Source organism: Dufourea novaeangliae, unplaced genomic scaffold (assembly GCF_001272555.1).
Source record: "Dufourea novaeangliae isolate 0120121106 unplaced genomic scaffold, ASM127255v1 scaffold89, whole genome shotgun sequence".
Lineage (NCBI taxonomy): Eukaryota > Metazoa > Arthropoda > Insecta > Hymenoptera > Halictidae > Dufourea > Dufourea novaeangliae.
Genome location: NW_015373988.1, coordinates 1,434,855 through 1,456,615, shown reverse-complemented (window position 1 = coordinate 1,456,615; position 21,761 = coordinate 1,434,855). Strand labels below are relative to the sequence as shown.

Below are 21,761 nucleotides of genomic sequence, written 5' to 3'. Positions count from 1 at the left end.
AATCACAGTATAGAAATCAGAGTAAATAAATCAGAGTAAATGAATCACAGTACACAAGAAAATAAATATCGAAGCCAATGGTTCTCGAACATCTGTAACATACAAGGGATTAGTAACAAGAGAGAGGACACAAGAATATGCACAGTAAATAAATTCATAATATGCACAGTAAATAAATTGATGGTTGTCGAATGCCTGCAACAAACAATGGGTTAGTAACAAGAGAAAAGACGAGTACGAGACGCGCGCCCACCCTCCGCGACGGCTCACGAGAAAGTGAGGAAGCTAACGCCGTTATGTATTGGGCGTACGCAGGTTTGTTCCTGTTGAATTGTTTTTGCCGGCTTGAACGACCTTCCTCCTTGAACGACCCAAACACCAGATGGTACGGCCATGGTACACGGCGTACACGGCTAGGTCAATAAACTGTGTGACGCAACGTCACTAGCACGTTGGACCGACGGAGAGCACCGATACCGCGGCTCGCTCTACCGCTCTCGCTCTCTCCCGTTCGCCCGCTCCGACCATCTTCGGCATCGTTCGGTACGCGTCGACACCGACGGACATTTATTTATGATATTCATATTTTCCCAAATAAATATCATTCTTAACTAATTTGTTTAAGCGACATGTTCCTTTTAAGGATTTAGCTCTCCAGTATAAAGCAAGTATAAGCAAGACTTTTGCTTGTAAGTGCCATGCAGTGCAGGCAACATTTAAACATGGTAGTCTAAAAGAAATAAAGCTTCGTACAAAGGAATTTTATTCAAAATTTTCCATTTATTTTTGCATGTAGAATCAGCTCCTGTCCACTCGTATTACCCGTCCCATCGCATCATGTACAATTACAAACGATTCGCCGCGGTCTGTTCGCCGTTACATAACCGGCCGTCTTAAATCCTACACAGTAGTCCTGTGTGTGTGTGTGTGTGTGTGTGTGTGTGTGTGTCTGACGGAAGAACCAAGGCACTGAATACATTATTTCGTCTTCGAAGCGGGAACGAATCGTACAAACAGCGTGTAAGTATGTGACGCGCCGTTGTTGCTGCTGCTGCTCCGCGTCAAAATCGCGGACGAAAATAGTCAGAACGGACAGCAGTACACTAAATACATCCAGCGTGATCAGATTGAGGGATTTTGAGGGATTTTGAGGGAAAATAGCGGACTATACTGTTATGGTAGTGGGGGAGGTACAGTAATGACGTCACAACTGTAACGTTGCGCTTGGTTACGACACTTGGCTGGGCTTGGAATCGGTCTGGTGATAGGTTATGTTATGGTTGTCATTATTTTACTTATTTATTTTCCCCCACTATCAAGATAGTACTATACGCCATTTTCCCTCGTCGAGGGATTTTGCTGGCCATTCTGCATACATCTCTCGCGTCGCAACAGTACGTAACCGTCGTCGTGAAACGCGTGCTCTTGGGAATAATAGAAATAGCTCGAGGAATAACGGAGATCAAACGTAAGGTCAAGCATCAGACGCGTTTCGATCTCGTTATTCGCACGTTTGATCCGATCGATCGAATATATACACATATATATTGTCTTCAGAATTTATTGGCTTGTTACGATGTAATGAATCCAATTATCCAACGTGGAAAAATTCTAGTCTTATTTTGCTTTGTACTGTTTCGCGATTCGCGCGTTCTGATGATATACCCGAGTCAATTCCGTTTATCGATTCGTTCGTTTTATTGTCGATGAAATATAGCAGTCGTCGATATTTTGTTTCTACAACTAGACGGTTTCGATGATAGAAAATGAAGTGTATATCGATTGCTGAGCACGTTTGATTCTTGACACCGTGAATACTCGAGATCGTTCACTCCCCCCTACTCTTTTTCGTTTTCTCGATTCTCACGAATTTCGTCTGTCGACTCGGTGAACTCGACCTTCCCTGCCGGTGTCAAGTTGACGATCCAATTAGCGTTCTAATCTCGCGCGCTGACGCACGACGCGTCATGCGCTCTCGGGGTCTCGCTAAACGCTCCTTAAAGACTAGCAAGCATGCATCATCACGATGTATTTTATCACACCTACGTGCCATTCTGCCTCCTTACTCTTAATTAGTAACCATTTTTGTACGTTTCTTTTTCGTTTGTTTTGTTTTTGTGCAGCAAGGCACTAGGAACAGATCGGTAGTTTCCATCGGAGCTACGTCGACTGATCTGTCGTCGCTGTTTTTTTACTAAGTTTTTCCGCTTTCCACGCTCTGTTCTATAATCACAGCGATCGCTAATCGATTCTACGAAATTTGTAATTATTTTACTCGTGCGATTTTACTGAAAATTACGGGCATCCTTTTTTTTTCAGAGATTCAATTTTTGTACGTTAGGCGTACTAAGGAATAATCCACCATCCTTGACAAATTCTACGTCACTGATATTCAACATTTTATGTGAACTTTTCATTGAACAAAAGATCCAGAGGGTTATGGCTAATTTAAACTGTACTGTTATTTCCGTGAATAAACTGTGAATTATTCATTGGTATACCTAATAGCGTAGTTACAGCACGCGTTTGTATATATGCGAGTTACTTTAGTTCGATACAGCGAAAATAGCTTTACACGGGTAATTATTTGTAAATATTAGCTCAAGCCACAAATAACTTTGGTTTTACTTCTTTAAATTTATGTTTCTCCAAAACATTTTATAATGCACATTGTTATATTAAACTTGGTAATTGTCATCCCTATATGTTACATATTCATGGTAAATTTGTATCTGTAGAACACAACAAACTAAAAACTTAACTAAGATTTTTAGCTCGTTGATTGCCATGGTGGTCACTGACGACCGCTACTATTGAATTATTTGAAAGAATATTCAACATATGAAAAGTAAAACTCATAATTTTATAAATATTATTAGTTGTTAATGAATGTAAAAGTAAACAAATATAATGCCAATACAGTTCCCATAGTAAAACTTTGAACAGTCAACGTGTTAATAAAGGAAATCAATTTTTGTTCGACAACTTACAAATTATTGTTTAAAAATATAAATGTTTAAACAACCACAATCTAATCTATTCAGGCCACGTGCAATAGGACCTGAACGTCAACGATAGAAGTTATTCATGGCTCAACCGAATATTACCACCGAAATGGTTCTAAACAACAATTTCATTTCCTTAACTTCGTACTCGATCTTATCGGATAATACTACCATTAATAGAGAGATCTAATTTTTGGTGATCAACAGACGGTAGATCAACCGACGAGCGGCCGACGAAATCTCTTTATCTTACAAATCGTTCTCTTGTCGCGAGAAAAAAATAATAATAATAATAATATTGAACGAACGAACGCACGGTTAAAGCCGAAAAACGCGAACGGTCCCTGCTCGTCGGTAAAAACGACGCTTAAGTATAATTTACACATCTATATAACCGTACCACACGTGTACGTATAAGCATCTAGAAAATAAGAAAAAAAAAACAAGAAAAACCGTCCCGCAGTTGTGTGTTTATGCGTGTGTCCAGTGTGAAACTCGATTGAAAGAAAAAGCGTTGTTTTGTCGTTCGTGCGCACGGTCGTCGCAACCGCGAATAAATTAATAAAAAGTGTGAAGAAAAAGGGAGGGGCGATCCTATCCGCGCACCCTTAACACTCCGTCTCATCGATTCACGATCCTCGTGGATCCGGGTACTCCGAGCCACGTTATGTGCCGTTGACTTTGCTCGGTTAATCGCTCGAACGTATGGCGATGCACGACGAGAATCATTAATGCTCGCGATAGGTGCACTGTTTCCTGGGTCGAATCTGACCCTGAAACTCGAACTTCCGTAGAGAATATTCTCGACGTGCACTCGAATTCAATTGATATTTTTGAAGTCTAGAATGGGATTACGAAGCTTGTGCCGATATTCTTGAGTGTTTTCATGATAATGTCAATTTAATTTGAATATTACGATAATGTTGGCTATTTTGTTCCTCTAGTTCGATTTCTATTTTTAACTTGTAATTAATGCAGAATAAAAATAAAATATTTTATCATTTAACTAAGCAAAACGTTAAGTGTCCGCCACTAGGGGAACTCCTCCCTCCTAATGGTGCGGGGAGTTTCTGAAATTCGGGGTCAAAATGGACCCAGTAAACCGTCGTCCGAGGGTTAAAGTGTGTCAACACATTCCGCGCCGGTCACGTAAAATTACATGCTCGTCGGTTATTGCTTGATCGACCATCACGTAAAATCACGCTGTTTCTTACGTATGTTTCGTTAGGCACTGTTATTATTAGACTGCGGATTTGTCTGCAAAACGACAGTTTATGAAGTGATCCAGTCAGCCAAATTTTGTTTAATGTCTATTATAAAGTTATTTATCGGCTTGCGCAGACTCTGTTCCATTTTTGCCTCCAATTTGACACAGGTTATGTGGCAAGACTTGCTGCTAATTTGCTTGACCATTTTATCAGCAGGCTTTGCCTGCAAAACCCAAGTCAAATGCGGAAACAGATGGCTATGGTTTCATAGACAAAAGAAACTTGCATACAACTGGTTATCAGGGTCTAATTGAACTGTTCAATAATAGTTTCCTAGCCGTTGGTCGTTGGATCTACTAAACCTATTAAACAGCACAGTCGGTAGGTAATATGTTAAGTATCCGATTGAATTCCGAATGAAATAGAAAACTCGTTGCACTAATGAAAGTTTTGTCTTTTGTTGTACTTTACAGAGTCCTGTAGGTGATAAATGCATAAAATCCGTAGTCTAGTATTTAATTTCTGTAGATCTTTTGTCATGCTCCTGTCGTGTACCATAATATCTTCGGTCAAAATATCGTATCAAAATATGGACTATATTTCCAGCTGCGACAGAGCGTTTCGTAAAGAGAAATTGACAATAGCGGCGCGAAGTGTATCGACTGAATTGGTATTTACGAAATTATTGTCGAGTAATAGACGTTGCCATCGGATGCAATGTCGACTGTCACCCCAATCTAAACGATCCTCTCGTAATTTATTTGCTCTTGATTCAAATGTTTCCAGATTATCAATTGATGACACGCGACGTTGCACGCTGATTTTTCAAATCCGCTAGGATGCACGGCATTAATGATTCTTACCGTACACTTGGCGTATACGGCGTTGTACGGCGCGAGACGTCAGCAACGACGACTCTGACGTATAGATCGGCGAAGAGTCATCGTACTTTCTAGCGTTATACGTTACATCGTATTCTATTTACGACACGGATTTCGATTATACGAGTTGTGTTGGGGGAACGAAGCGGTGCTGTCGGGTTTACGTCGTACAGTTTCGCGAAAGGAGCTCGTGTACTTGTGCCTCGTATGAATTACATCGATTTTATGAGCGATTGACGGCTGAGACTAGGAAAACACAACGCAGAAATGGGCAAATGCATTATTTAGATGTTCATAAAAGTACTTTGCCATTTTTAATCGATTGAACGTGGAAATTCCAGTTTTTTCAACAAATAATATCTCGTTTTGAGTAAGTAGACAATTAAAAGATTTAAATCGTAAATAACTTCGTTTTCTAAAATGTATGTTCTTAAATGTAATTTCGTGACCTGAATGAAATATACGCGTCTGGAATGCGTCCAGTAATACGACTTCGTACGTTTCATCGAACATTATTTCATAGGAATTTACGTGATGCGAGAACAGTGTCTTTCCTGTTTGAAAAATATGGCCGCGATACGCAATTATTTTTAAACTGCTGAAGACACACTGGTGTCATCAGCATGTTATGCGATGGCGCGCTAACACACAGGTCATCTGACTCGTGTTTTATGCTGACTGAAGCGTTTTCGCGAATCGTGTGCCATCAGCACGCTGCAGTTTTTATGCGCTTATAGAACGTGCAAAATTGTTGAAATTGCGAAGCCTGTGCTTTATTTTTAACACTTCGTTTGCGACTGATGCAATTTTTTATTGGGCGGTAAAAGTTAACGTTTGTGGTGAGATATGGAATGAAACAGATTTAATTTGCTATGAAAGTTAACAAGACTAAAAGAATAACTACTTTCATAAATATCGGATTATAATTTCCTACTTTTGTTGAAAGAAAGTCTCGACTTTGGAGAACCTTTATGGGAGCTGATCTGACTGTTAATTGAGGTAATTCTTTCTTCTTTGATCCTGATTTCTGGAGAATCGTCATTAGACATAAAAGTCTGTATAAACATCTGCAGTATGGTCAACAAACTTGATATATATGAATTTCTTATAAAATTATATTTTGCAAGGCAAAACATTATGTTCCAGCAAATTCACGAAAATTGGCATGGAGTAAGCCGATATTCTTGTCTAGAAATGTGTTTTCATCTCAACAGTCTCCATCGAGTCAATATACTTTGTCACAAATAGACTGCAGACTTTACGCAAGTACAATGTATAAAATTGTGTCAAATACTATAAAATGATGATTCAATCTATTTTTCACCCTCTTTGACCCATTCAATACTCTCGGTAGAAAATACTGCTACACAAAAACTGTATAATTAATAAATATCGATTTCACATAGTCCTGTATGATTCTGTAGACTAAACTGTATATGTTTCTCTCGTTTCAAACATTTGCACACTAAGTGATTAAAAAAAGTATACATTACACAGTCTCTGAATAATTGCTTCGATTTTTACTTTTTGTCAGAAAGCGTGTACAGGGTGGTCCGTTTATTTCTTGCACATAAAATACGTCCGCTGCTTCTAGCGATACGACGAAGTGCCTTGTATGAAATTATGCAATTTATTGGTGTGCATATTACGATTAATAAAATAGTGTATGTAATTGTGTGTCCTAATTCACAAACAAAGATGGCGCGCCTTACAGCTTCTACATCGTACACAACCCTACAAACATCAGAGATATTCTATATTGGCAGATATAAACGGCCCACATTGTACACCACGGTTTCATTCTTCTCCCTTAAAAAGGGATCGTCTCAAAACATACCCGACCTGCATAAACATCCGCAGTTCAATCAGGAAGCAAACGTTGTCCAACAACTATTCAATACACGAGCTCCTTTCAGCGTGCAACGACAACAACTACCTCTGTCTACGATTGAAAAAAAAAAAGAAAGAAAGAAAGGAGTAGAAGATAAAAGGGTGTACAGGGTTAATGATAAACTGAAACGCCATAAGAGGCGGTGGCACATTCTACACGTGACGTCTTCGTCGTCCGGTACGGTCGTCGTGCTATATACCGTTATTGAAAGAGAAGCAGCGAGACGAAGCTAGAAGTTTCGGAGCTCGCGTGGCCGCGGTAACTCGTCCTGGACGCTTCAGCGGCGGCGGCTGTGTCGGCTGGCCCCACCGTCCATCCTAGGTGTCGTCCTTGTTCGCCCGACGAGAGGCAGCTCGCGACGAGCGCGGACGGTGTCGAGCACGCCGCCATCTATGGTACGCACTGAGCGATTATTCCGTCGCACCGCAGCTCCTTCGAACCCGGCGCTTCACTTCGATTCGAGGATCTCCTGGATGCTGACGTAGGTGCCGGTCAGGAAGCCGAGCACGCCGAACGCGATGATCGCCAAGTTCTTCCAGAGCTTCCAATAGAATGCGCCAAGACCGTTCTCCTGTTCCCAGACGGTGACCAGCTCGATTACCGACGGGAACATCAGACCGAGCGTGGAGAGACAAACGGCGCCCACCAGAGATATGAACGGGCCCAGGTTCGGGATCGCGATCGCCACGGCAACCGTGAAGATCACCAGACAGATACGGATCATGTACTCGCCGAGCAGTTTCCGCGAGCCGAAGTACTGTTTCAGATTCTTCCAGATGATCTCCATAGGTACGTAGAACTGCAGACCGTAAGTCAGAAAGATCGCGACAGCGATCATCAATTTGGCGGATTGGGCAAGGATCTCGCTCTCGTTCGGGTTCAGGGTGATCGATGCTTTTGTCTCCTCCCCGTATCGCCAGTAACCGAAGAAACCGACCGTGCTGTATAACAGTACCACGAAGAACATACCGGTGTTCAGGACACCTGGGCAGCCGATGAAGTGGGTTGGGGTCTTCATGTTGTTCTCAAGGGGCATCACCTGGAAATTAGGTTAAAGTTTGAGTATCAGGTCTGTGAGAAACATAGCGGTGTATATGTATGTACACCCGCGAGTAAACTCGGCTTCCGCCAGGGGAAAAAGTTATGTAAGGAAAAAATCTCTTACCACTTGGTCTCGGGGTTAATGAAATTTATGCCAAATTAACATTCGGTTTAACATTTGTTTCAGTATTTGAAATAAATTTACCAAGAGGTAGAAGGTCTATCTCCTACGTCACTTTTTGCCCTAGTGGAGGCCGAGTTTGCTCGCCGGATGTACACTCGTGTTTTTAAGTACAGTGGACTCTGACTGTATTGCCATGATGGGGGCTGTAGGGGAGTAAAATGGCAATCAGTACAGAGCCCCCTTTATGCTAAGTTCTATTGTCATGGCATCAGCCTCAACGCCTGCGCAAAAATCTAATGAATCCTTATGCTGCATGTAACCATAACTCAACTATTAGATATTCTAATAAATAGTTCATTTTTCAATGAAACGCCGCTGAAGAGTTTCAATTTTTCTAATTACGAGGAGATATACTCTATGTATAAATTTAATAATTGTGTCCGTCGTAAAGAAACGTGATTACACCCGTTCCGTTGTGATCATGAGTTACACGTGGACGCTGCATTTTTAATAAAATCACTTACGGAATCTTTAATTTTTTAGCAGAAATAGGGACATTTTATACTTCACATTGAATGAACTATTATTAAGTTAAAATCTTTTTAAAAATGCTTCTATTTAAATTTAATTATAAAGAGAGGTTTAAATTTTATATCTAATAACTTCTTTTGTCGATTGTTGCATAAATAAATAATAAAAATCAATTTCTGCGATAGCAGAACTCTTACATGATTAGGAATAGAGACATTGACCTTAGCACGATTCTATCGTTGTTATTAAACAAAATCGGCGCAAATCGGAGAGATTGAACGAAACGCACGTAACGAGATTTATACTGCTCAAAGCTTCAATTTGGTGTTTCGTGGCAGCTACCGGTAATCGCATTAGTGCGCGACGTATGTAACAAAAGGATTGGCCGTGATTACGCTGTTTTGTCTCTTGTTACGTGCACTTATGTAATCGTTCGCGTCTACAGCAGCCAATTTTTCTGCATTGTTATCACGGCTAGAACGACGACGAATATGTAGAACACTTTGGTCGTCACTGTGTCAAAGTGATTTATCCTTGTATTTACTTTTCATTGTGCTATTGCGTGTCTTCTGTACTGATCATCCACTATATGAGGACAGATACTCGAAAGTTTTTGAGTTATTTTCCTTTGAAGTTACTTTATAATATGTTATTTCGCATAAAAATCCGCTGTCTACTTATAAATTATCCATAGTCCTACGAAACAACAGTGCACCTGATAGACACCTATCGATTAAAAACGTTGGACCACAATGGGCTAAAACTTGATTTTAAATCCTTCGAAAACCAAATAGCTCTGGACTATCATCCAACAAACTCCTTAGGAATAAGTCAATGCTGATATAGATATACTTACAACACCGATGCCTTCCAGGGCGAAGATGGCCGTGCCGAAGAACAGAGGTAACTGAGACCAGCTCGAGAAATTCGGCAGTTCGCTGATACTGGGCAGATCGCTGAAAATGTAGTAGAACGTGATCCCCATTCCAGTGGCGATCAGAATGTTTGCGATCATGGAGAATGGCGCCAGGTATTTCAGGTTCCTCACAAGTGAGAAGGCGATCAACAGAGGCAGCAGAGCTGCCATGTATAACCTGACGTCACGATCGCTATCCGTGTAATAGTCGGCCACTTCCTTGACATTCGTCGAGATGAAGACTATGTACACGCAGCAGCAACCTATCAAGTCGATCACGAGAAACGAATTGATCGTCGCTCTGGAAAAATATTTGAAAATCGTTTCTTCGTTAGTCCCATTCAGTCGATCGTTCTGTCGAAAATATAAAATGTTTCGATGGTTCGGTCACAGACGAGAAATAGGAGTAGACATTTCATCTTATGGGAGTTGGTGGTCCAAAAAGCCTATGATTTTAGCGACCTCTACGTTTGGAGAACGGTGAATCTGCGGTGGGTAGTGACACTAAAATGAAAATAGGGTACGTAACCCCAGAAAAGTGGGCCGTAAAAATACATTGGATGAAATGTCTACTCCTGTACCTCGTCTGTGGTTCGGTGGAATAATTTCTGAGCAAGGATCATCTATGACAAAATTAAAATACTTACTTCGCCAGACGAGCATACTTCTGTACCGGTTCAGGACCGACAAGAAAGGCCGCCTCGGCGACATCCGCGAATCCCAAGCTAGGCGTCTGGGTCCGCCTGCATAGATCGTGGGCGCACTTCACCAGTATATGCACGCAATAGGTGCAAACAGCGCCGATGAAGAACGTGGCGAACAGGCCGAAGAGTAGACCAGCGTTACGAAAGGCCATCGGCATCGCCAGTATGCCGGTACCCAGGCTGCCCTTCAGCAGATGGATCAGCGTGTCCATATCGGAGGTCGGGTGGGCCAGTTTCCTGTGCTCGAACGGATTATACAGGGCCGCCTCTTCGTCGTTCGGTCGTTCCACGAGCGGCAACGTCGAGCCGTTCGTGACGGTAATCGGTACGTCATTTTTCTCGCACTTGTATCTGGAAAACCGACGTGATCAGCGGTACGTCCCCGTTGTTGGGCCGATCAGTTAGAACGGGGGTGTAATATATTATGCTATATATCTGAGGAGGCGCGCGATGGTGGAACGTAGTGGATTCGCTGGGGGGGGGGGGGGGGGGAGATCTCTCTGACACCGGTGTGACGTGCTAAAGGGGTGGTGGGGGCAGGGTGAAGGATAATATGAACGTCGTGTGTCTCGTGCGGCCCGACACACGCCGGTTTTATATGTACTTGCGTGTGTGTTCTTCGTGAAATTGAAGAAAGTGGACGAGAGAGGTTACTAGCGACGACGAGCTGGAGGACACCTAACGTTTGATGGAGTTTCGTGTCACGAGATTGGGGGACATCGAAGTTATTGCATCCAATTGTCGACTGAAGATCAAAGTTACGTTTATCGAAGAAATCTTTCGACTGCTGAACGATCATTTTTACCAGTGATCTATTTATACTGGCGATTCTGTTTTCTCTAATTCGTGTAGGATGTTAACTAGGGTCTAGGGTTTAGGGGCTTGCAGTACTCATCGGAGGCACGTGGAAGATAGTTAAGCGACAATAGACTTTTAAGGGGAAATATAAAACTGTATTTTCATGTTCGTAGACTTACGCTGATTAAGTACCTTCTGCTACTCTTGATGAGCAGGCACGGTAACCCTTTAACGCCCAGACCCTTAAATCGTTATTTTACAATTATGAGATTGATACATATATATGTTGTATCTTGTTATTTTGAAGTGGAAAATATGGATATTAAACAGACCTATTTTTTTTTTGCATTTTGTCTTTGTTATTGAAGGGAGTATTTGAATTTTTCAACTGAAAACGTGGAGATCTACTTTACTATTAGTTAAGCAACGGATGCTTGCTAACAAATGTTAGATATTAACCGGCGACAGAATTTGACATACTTTTAAAATGAGCACTGTGGTAATACTGAGCGTTAAAGGGTTAAGCGCTAAGGTCTATGGTGCCCTAGACCCTTTTCTCGTAACACGTTGTATAACTTAAATACCATTGTACACCTGTTTATAGTGATCGGAATTGAATTGCATTGATTTTGTTGGACACAGCAGAAACAATGTTTAATATGTATTTCCTTCATATAATAGCGCTACTGCGTTCGCTGAACACAATTATGGAAAACTACGAATATAAATGGCGAACGTTCGTTGATCGAGAATTTCTAACAGACACTTTATCCATAAAGATGAGGGATGAGCAAGCGTGGGATCGAAAGCCTTACGACGATTTAATTATAGATGATCGATAAAGCAAGATCACAATGAAGGAATACCGTATACTGTTAATAATTCTCTGAGAATCATCAGTAGTTGAGTTCAATGTATTACATTATCCCATAAATTACCATTGCAATTCCTTAACGTACTCTTCAATATTCTTGGAGTTTATGAAACTTTGTTTTTGTAAACTGTAATCGAACTACAAAAGTCTGTTAAAGCAGTAATATTCGAATAAATACAAAAACTTCTACAATTATTAAACAGACGTCAGTTGTTTTCTCGTCAGTACTAAATCATAGACGGTCCACAAAAATTATGTGAATCTGTTAGGAAGATTTCAGTATATTTTCTTAATTAAAAAATTGAAAAGGGTAGCAACAGTATCCAAGAATATTTCAATGAAATCACTGACGCAGTTTTATAGTAACGTTGAAGAAATATGTAACTGGTGTAAAATGGTAGAAAGTACACTCCAAATGGTGATAAAAATAATCAGAACGGATTTATGGGACCCCCTAGTAATTTTTAGTGTGACCGATCCCAAGTCGAGATGCTTTAACAAAATCACGAATTGTTCACGAAATTGGTGTTTTATTAGACGTGACACGAAAATCTTATGTTAGATCTATCCCACGTCTCGATCGTTGTGCTAGCCAGCTTTTCCTTCTCGCAATGCATGCACGCCACGCGAGGAGGACGGACAGCGGGAAACAGAGAGGATCGAAGTATCCTAATTGACGATCTTGGACGATGGGTGACGATTTAAAGCTTGCGAGGCAGTGCAGTCGAACCTTTGATCAATTTCTCTCCTTTTCCCTATGTTTTGCTATTTTCTTCAATATGATACAGAGTGATAAAAGAGGAAGGTCTGGGACTCTAGGGGCTTACAGTGCTCACCGAGACAAGTAAAAAATTTGTGATCAACATAGGTCCGAAAATTAATCGTTGCGGTGTAAAATTAACTTTTGTGTTTCGACGTTGTAAGTCTGTCTCTTCGCGACATATTAAATGTAAACAGAACAAATGGTTTCGAAGTAAAATTATTGGTTTCGAAGGAATATTTGAAAGTGTACGTCGATCTATGATCCGTAGATGTGAGTTTTGTATCGAAATGAAAGGAAAACATACGGAACATTGTAACAAATATGGAGATAAACTTTTGCATTTTTGTTTGAAAGGACTGATTTTAGGTTCTATGTTGATTAAACATTTTTTACTTCACTCTGTGAGTGCTATAAGCTGTCAAACTCTTAGACCCTTTTCTTTAATCCCCCTATATGATTATAATTGTGTGACTACTCACAGAAGTATCCGTCTATTCCCTATGTACTGCATTATTTCACATAGGTATTGAATTAATGTTAAAGGCAAAATTAACCAGTATAATTTATATTAGTATAAACGTTGATTAATATACTTTATATTAGAATACTTTCGATGAAAAAATTATATACAGTTTAAAAGGTATTGTGTCTAGAAATGGCAGAAAATGTGCATGCAGAATTTCACAAAAAAAAAAAAAAAAAAAAAAAACGAGCAAACTGGAGCAGTTTTTTCAATGATACGGTTACTTGTAAACTAAGATTTGTCAGAGTAGTTATTCTTTTGACTTCGTCCAATACCATAGGCCTTCACAGAAGTGGTTTTATTTGGTATCTTGCTATAAACATTAATTTTGAATTGGGAACTAAAAATTGTAAAAAAAAAAAAAAAAAAGATTAATTTTGAATTGGGAACAAATCTCGAATTTAATAAACCTGAATATTATTCATTCCCTTTAAGTCTTGTTCAACTGTAAGTTGGGTTAACTTTGACTCAGTCAGGGTAACTTTGCCCCAAATCAGAGAATGATAATTTTCGATTTTGCAGCTTTGGAAATTATTGAATTATGTTGATTGTTGCGTGAAAAGGTATTCCACGTAACAATACCTGCAAAATCGAAAATGATCATTTTCTGACTTTGGGACAAAGTTACCTCAACTTACGATATCATCAGGAATTTTTTAATGGCTCATCAAATTTCGTTCACGTTCGATATACGTCCCAATACTTATGAACGTGAGTGTATGCACGCTGGCGTGGGCGGATGTTTCTCCACCATCTGCAGATTCTCGTCTCAGTGAGGAAGGAGTGGAAAAAGAGAAAATGCGTGGTGTTCGACTACACTGCTGGCCGCATGGCTTATGAATCGAACGTGTCGCGTTGAACGGGCAGAGAACACGCGTTACAAGGACGCCGAACAACGGGTTTCGATCAGGCCACAGTGGTGTGAAAACGCGTTTTTACTGGTCAAAAATAAATTTTTGAAGTTCAACATTTTGGAAAATTTTTTACTATAAAGAAACAATACTTCAAACCTTCAAAATCCAAAAAATATCTCGCCGTTTGGTATATTATATTGCTTCTATATTAATTGCACTAAATAACCATAATACAGTGTTGCTTCAATTTTTACCATGAAAAGCGAGTTTCCAGACCATACGTGCATAGTATTAAATCCGCCATCTTGAATTTTTAATGTCAGATTCGTTATCAGTGACCTCAAAAACCCTTGATTACCAACGTTTAGGAAGTTACAATGATATTTTGACTTTTGGCCAGTAAAAACGCGTTTTCAGACCCACTGTTCCGCTCGATGACGCTCGACTATATGAGGCGAAGGATCTCTCATCATGGACGGAATCGATTTAGCAACGTGCGATCTTTCGAGCGATCCCTATATTCGCGCGCCGTCAACGCGTTCAAGCGATCTGGCTTGTCTCGAGTGATTTATGGTCAAGCAATATCGTTGTCGAAACCGAAACGAGTTTACTTTTCTCATTCAGGCAATTGTCTAACTTTATCCTTTACTGGATTGACCTTGAGGAACGGTTAAGCAAACGTAGAATTATGTCTGACGTGCTAATCTGTTTCTGGAATCGTAGATTTGACATTCAAGAAATAACTATAAAAAAATATTTTTTTTGTTTGAAAGGAATAATTCTGTATTCTCATAAACATCTGCAATCTAAACATTAGTTTATAACTTTGACTTTAATAATTATGACTTTATAGAATCAATAATTATATAAATTACGCGTGTCGAATACTAATACATTAGTTTCTTTGAATCTCTGTAGAATGATATTTTTTTCTGTAACCTACACTACAATCTAATCCTAGATTTACCGTCGGTAGCGTACAGGATTTACACGTTTCGCGATCAAGAAACAGATCAGCTAAAGAGACAATTATTTTCTGGTTTCTCCGAAATATTGCTTGACTCGTTTCGTGCGATACCAAGTAACCAATCGTTACGCATTAAGTATGTGTATCCAAGCCCAAGGATTTACTCGGATCGATCGGTAAAAGACTTCGTCACTGGATCTTTGAATTAAATTTTCCACGCGTTTCCATACGCAAACGTTCCTTCGATTTCCTCCCTGTCGCCCAAACTTCCGTCCTAACACGCACTTATCGAGGGTACATCGAGGAAATCGATCGAGAATCGCGCAAACGATCTGTCGCTCTCTTTCGTTGCTGCTTCGCACACGTTTCTGATCTCGATGATCTCAAGTCTCGTCCCGTCGTGTTACGTTTCTGTCGGTTTAAATTCTATTTCTCGTTCGTGGAAAAAGTGCATGGCGCAACGTGTTTCGCGAGACGACAATTCGCATTTGGCAGAAGGCTCGTTCGGACTAGGCGCGCGGAATTAGAACTTCCGGGAGCATTTCTGGCAAAATTCTCCACGGATTGTACGGATCCTCGGTAATTTTAACTCTTTGCTGGCTGAATGCTTCCGCGATGCAAATTTCGTAGGAGAAAGACAATATTATGAGTTGAACGAGCTTTCGAAAGTTTGTTTCAACCTAAAAGAATTAATATATTTTAGAATTATTCATTTCAGAAGGTACAGTAATTAACTGTTACAGTTAACATGTTCAACAGCAATGCCAAATTTTTATTAAAATGACGGTCGCAATTTTTTTGGCCATACACTTTTTCCTTCTTTATGCACCAATTCTTGACAAGAAGAAGAAACATCGAACGACGATTGAGGGATTTATAGAGAATACACTATAATCTATTTATACCCTGCCCAAATATTTAAAAATCTTATAAAAGAACAGCTATTGTCTAAAAGCTAGCGGGATGAAGTGGTTTTTCCGTTGGGGACAAATTAATTTTCAAATAGAAAGACGACTCGACGTTTAGTCAAATACAGTTGCGTTGAGAAACTCTCCTTACTAACGGAAAAAAATTGAATAGAGTCCCAAATGCGGGTAATTATCGCGAGTCTACTATAACAGCAAAACCGTTTAGCGAAACAGCCGTAGTACGTATTCAAACAGGTCGACTTAATTGTTTCAAACTGTCAACCTATTCTGCTACTACGAACCCCTCAATCGTAAGGATCCTGGATCCCACGAACGCGATATAAAACACGACTCCTCGAAAACTGAGTGAACCCCTATCAGTGGATGGACAGTCGAACGTTTGAGGTCTTGCTTTTCCTATCTCGATCCTATTTTATCCTGTCCGTGTGTGTATGTTTTTCGTGTATACATATTTCTATATCTCTCTGTGTATGTGTGTGTGTGTGTGTGTTTGAAGAGGGGAGCTAATTGGTCGGTGGGTAGGGAGGGCAACGTAGCGCGTTCGATGGTGTAATAAAATCGTTAAAAAGTTAGGTGTGTAGGCATATAGGTACCCATTTAGGTGCGGTAGTTCTCTCCTTAGTCGTGCGAAGCTTTCTGTCGAGAAAGCTCCGGAATAGAGTCTGTGTGTGTCACGTGACACGTGACAATAGTTCACGCGCCGCGATCAGGCTTAGAGGCAGCTGCAACCACCGCACTGCATCACCGCGACGGTCAGCGCCACGACGCAGTACGACGACTAACAAGCCTTCATTCATTTCAGACATTTTGCACTGTCCCCGCCGAACGTGTTTCGGTTATTTTATTTATTTATTTATTTATTTATTTTATTTATATTCTTTTCGGTCTAACACGCACGTCAAACGATCTACGGGGATACGCCAATCGGGGGTTTCATTTGAATTGTTCGCTTTTTGAATACAGTTTTTTTTTTTCTTTTTGATTTCGTACGAACGTCCAATGAGAAGGATATCGTTTTCTTTTCTTTTCGTATTGTTTCAAGAATGTTTCGTCGGTGTACAAACTTCACGTCACGGTTCGTCTGGGTGGTTCTGTCACGAAAATTTTTCTCGCGATTGTTATGGATTTGTCTTTTTTTTTTCCCCAACGTTTCGAAAACTTTTATCATCCGTTCGCTCGTCGAAACAGTGCCTATGCGATATACGCGTCGGTCGAGTGAAATGCGTCTCGGACCGTTTTTTCTTTTTTATTTCTTTTAAACCCGCGATCGTTCGTCAGAGATCGTGCCCCGTTCTCTTTCTGAACGGTACCGTATTTGTTTTTTTTTTATTTTCGTTTGTTATTTGTTTTTTTGATTCGTCACTTTCACGTTATTCGCAGAGCACTTTTCATAGAGCCCGAATCTATGCCCGCAGTTTATACGCATCTCTGGAATCATATAAATGCACATATTATATAGTAAAGACAATTGTCATCTTTAAATCCTTCATAGGAATAGAGTCTGCTCGCACACCGCATGGCCTCAGAGTTACGAAGCATCTTCAACCAATGACGAAGAAACCGCGAGGGACTCCCTCTTCCTGCACCTTTTCATTATCCCCTTAATATATCATCCTTATTTATTGGATTACCTATATATACAACCTTTCTTAATTGGATACCTTTTCCATCTATCCTTTTATCTCTATATGTATTTAACGTATTATCGCATGTATTATTATTTTTCTCTACCCTACTAGAGTCTACCCTACTAAACTGTCTAATATATTATACTCCATCCTGTTTATTAAAAAAAAATTTTTTAAACTCCGTTTCAACCACCAGTAACATTTATTGTTAATATCAAAACTTCCTTAATATTTCATTCGTTTCAAGAACGTATTCCAATTTCCTCGGGAACGGAATTTAACCTTGCCGACAAATAACGTCCAGCACGAAATTATCGAACAATTACCACCCGACGTAAGCAGCCGTGTTATCCAACAGGTGTCTCGGTCGCGGCTCGATATTCGTCGCGGAAGATTGAGCTTCGCGTAACCAATTAAATTCGCGAGAGCCTTAACATTTCGTTCAACGACGTCTAACAAAGCACCAAGAATTCGAAAATTACCTGAATTGTCCTCGGTATTGCGCGATATCTCGTTATCGGTGCGATTAGGCGCGTTCAATTTCTTGATTGATCGTTCGAATGCAGAAAACTGGAACGTTGCGTAACGGAGCGCTACGTCGGTAAAGAAGATAACCGTACAGATAATTACCGACAGAACGCGACGGTCAATTTAAGCGGCGAAAATTGCTCAAGATCCGCTATCGATAGGTGCAGCAAGGGGGACTCCCGTCTTCATGCGCACAGGATCCAAAGATTTCGTGTTCTGTTGCCGCTAAACCGACTATCGAGAGAATCGCTCATTTGTGCGGGGATATCAGCTTTTTTTTTCAGTGCATGTTTCACGTATATTGTATCCTCTCATTTGTCACTTTGCCTCTCCACTTGCTCTACTACTCTATACGTTCGATCGTGCGGAGACACTCGCCGAATAGTGTACCGTATTTGTCTCTGTCTTACTAGCTTTTAAATAATAATTGGGTCTGGTTACGAGACCGCTTACGAGACGATATGTTTGTTCTACTGCTAGAGCTCGATCGTAATTGTTCTGTTGATATAGTGTGTGCAATATAGTAAGGATCGTTTTGAGTTTTAATCTTTATTAGTATTAATAAAATTCAGTCTTTATTGAGTTTTGTAACATTTCCTTTCTTTCCTGGCCAAACTTGAATTTCCCGCCAAAATAAGCAAGACCAAAATACCAGTTTGAAGGCCGTGGCCATTACATTCGCGAGAGGGACTGATGTATTATTTGATATAATACTGCGGAAATGCTTTTTTAAAGTAAATTGTGGTTGTTGACACGTTGACAGTCGCATATTTTGTACGAAATTTGTTGGCCACCTATGGAGATCTTTACAAGAGTGCCAATTTGTTGGAGATACTGAACTTGTTCTTACTACGTTAAAGCACGCAAACTTATAGTCTATTTATACATTTTGGCAACATTATTAGCATTAGGTCGGCGTAAAAGGTTTGTTTGCTTGCAAAGTTGTACAGTTTAATTTTCAGAAAAGTAATTAACGGCAGATACTCTACGACTATTAATGTAAAATTCGAACTAATTAAACAAACGTCCTAAAGTTGAATCAAAGCTGAACTGAAATTTGAATGTCGCTGCTGTGTTCGACCTATCGGAATCAGAATTTAAAAATTAAATAAATTAGTGAAACGAAAGCTTTAACACTACATTGTGAGTACTAAAACGAGAATATTAAGTCAAAATTGAAATAACAAACGAAAATTAAAACGACATACAGCAACCAAGCAACTTTGTTTAAAGTAAAGCTTCGTATAAAATCGTCAAACCTTCTACGCCAACCTAATAATAATTATGGAATTAATGGGAATGGTATTTTTTTGAATGTCTTTTTTTACGAAATCAATGACAATTCAATGCGATGTCGCAAAAAATACATAATTTTCTGGGTAGAAAAGTGTTAGCTGCCGTGTGAATTAGCAACTGAACGAGTATGATCACACGTAGACGACAGCGGCTATCAAAATGTCAATATGAAATATTTTTATTAATTTTCAAAGTATATTTATTTTGGCGTATTCAAATGATTGGACAATGAAACAACGGGCTCTGTCAACAAAACTGCTACTTATCTGCATTAGACTTTGCGCATTCCAATTTATCTACAATCGAAAACATGTTAAATGTCCACGAGGTGATCGCAATAAGTGAAACACCCTATACATATGACCGGTTTTGTTTCTCTTTCTTCAATTATTGCAGCGAAACAATTACGTAAACAATATTCCGCACGAGTATTACGTGTTTGTTCTGTTTCTACACGATGTTGGACACGTGTTATTACATTGATACTTAAAACTGAACCGACCATAAAATAATTGCAGTTCACTAATTTCAATCGAAATAAAATAATTCAACATTCTAGAAGCGTAGAGTCCTCGTTAAAAATTTTAGCAAATATCAAACTGATTATTTCAAGCTCACAAACGATCTATGTTAAAATAAACTGAGAGTTCGTGTTCTAGTGTCCACTACTGTATAAACCACATAATAAGATTGAAGTGTTTAAAAAAAAGTGGTACAGAAAATTCCAATTCATTGGAAGCATAATATTATTCTCAAAACAGAACAAAAAAATTTTTAAACAAATTTAAAAAGTTTTTGGGATCATAATGTTAACAACAATTGTTACTACTGTTTCTCCAAATTCCATTGAAAAGTAAGTAAGATAATAAGTAAGAATTTTTTGCAAGGATCAAAATAAATGGCACACACTGTACAAATATTTGCTAGAAATACAATAGAACCTAACACACGAACAACTGTCATCGCTTTCGCTAAACCACACAGCTTCTAAAATTTTGAACTTCTTTTCTTCCAATGAGAAGAACCTTGCTTATAAATGAATCTGCCGACTGATACATGACAATATGATCGTATTATCACAAAGACTGATGTTTGGAGTACTAAAACTGTCATTTGTGGTACTACAAACATCAAGATAACAGTTCTATAGCCTATCTACAGATCGCAAATGCATGTGACACACAAAACGAACAATTCTTGATTATGGCGATAGAACGGATTACATGGGAACAACGGGGAGCACAAGTTCTCAGGAAATAAAAAACAAGAAAAAAAACGGGTTTAAGTGCGCATTACACACGGTAAATAAAATGGAAGCACATCTCTGCACAAACTAGCAATAGAATCGTCAGGATTCAGCGGTCAATCGTCAAGCATCCCTAGTGCCAGCTACGCTACGAGTTCTACGTCAGCGGTCAGGCGGTATGCGTGATGTGATTAGTTGTGACAGTAACGATTGTAATTTAATATGAGAAAAAAAAAACAAAATTTGTTCACATATATATATATATATATGTGTGTGTGTGTGTGTGTGTGTGTGTGTGTGTGTATGTATATATATATATATGTGTGTGTGTGTGTGTGTGTGTGTGTGTGTGTGTATGTATATGTATATATATGTGTAATAGATAGTAACAGAGCATAGAGAATGAGAGAATACACATGTATACGATAGAATGCACAATATATATGATCCTCGGGGTTGTCACTCACGTTTGCTTGAGCACGGAGCATTTGAGTTTGGCAAGAAAGCAATGGTGATGATTGGTCGTGGTAGCAGATTGTGAATTGCTCGACTATCGTTGAACCGTTCTGTTCGCGTCGGTTTCGTTAAACCATGTTTGGCACTTACTTGACAAGAACCATGTCTGAGAGTTCTGTTTTCACACCGTGCTTCTTTGGGTCGTATTCCGCGATCATTGGGCGCATCGGTGTTCTCTGTAACAGAAATAAAAAACGATCATCTTGTGTTAACCTGCTACGAAGGTACAGTGGACTCTAACTATATTGCCATGGTCGGGGCTGAAGCGGAGTAAAATGGCATGTCTTGGCAATGAGTTCAGAGCCCCTTCCATGTTAAGTTCTATCGTCATAGCTTCGGCCTCAGCGCCTGCGCAAAAGCTAGATCGTGCTGGTGCGCCTGCATACGCAACGTGGTGGGAGAGCGAATTTGTGTGCTCGAAAGTACGTGTGAAAGGGAAGTACCTTGCGTGGCAATATGTTTAGTAGCAATATAGTTAGAGTCCACTATATTCTCATTTCATTATCATACAAGAATTTCAGGTAAAGTCTTTCGTCGT

At 39.7% G+C, this 21,761-nt stretch overlaps 1 protein-coding gene across 3 annotated transcripts in view; it reads right to left on the bottom strand.

Annotated features, from left to right (window-relative positions):
* Positions 1–6,034: 6,034 nt before the first annotated feature.
* The window catches only part of LOC107187605 (proton-coupled amino acid transporter 4), a 50,879-nt gene continuing 35,152 nt past the window's right edge, over positions 6,035–21,761 (bottom strand). For all 3 annotated transcript variants that reach the window (XM_015575740.1, XM_015575739.1, XM_015575738.1), the window contains exons 2-5: positions 21,314–21,399; positions 10,245–10,652; positions 9,538–9,898; positions 6,035–8,024 (exon numbers count right to left, since the gene is read on the bottom strand). In XM_015575740.1, the coding sequence (XP_015431226.1) occupies positions 7,434–8,024; positions 9,538–9,898; positions 10,245–10,652; positions 21,314–21,390 (1,437 nt within the window). In that variant the 5' untranslated portion in view covers positions 21,391–21,399 and the 3' untranslated portion in view covers positions 6,035–7,433. The remainder of the gene's footprint in view (positions 8,025–9,537; positions 9,899–10,244; positions 10,653–21,313; positions 21,400–21,761) is intronic.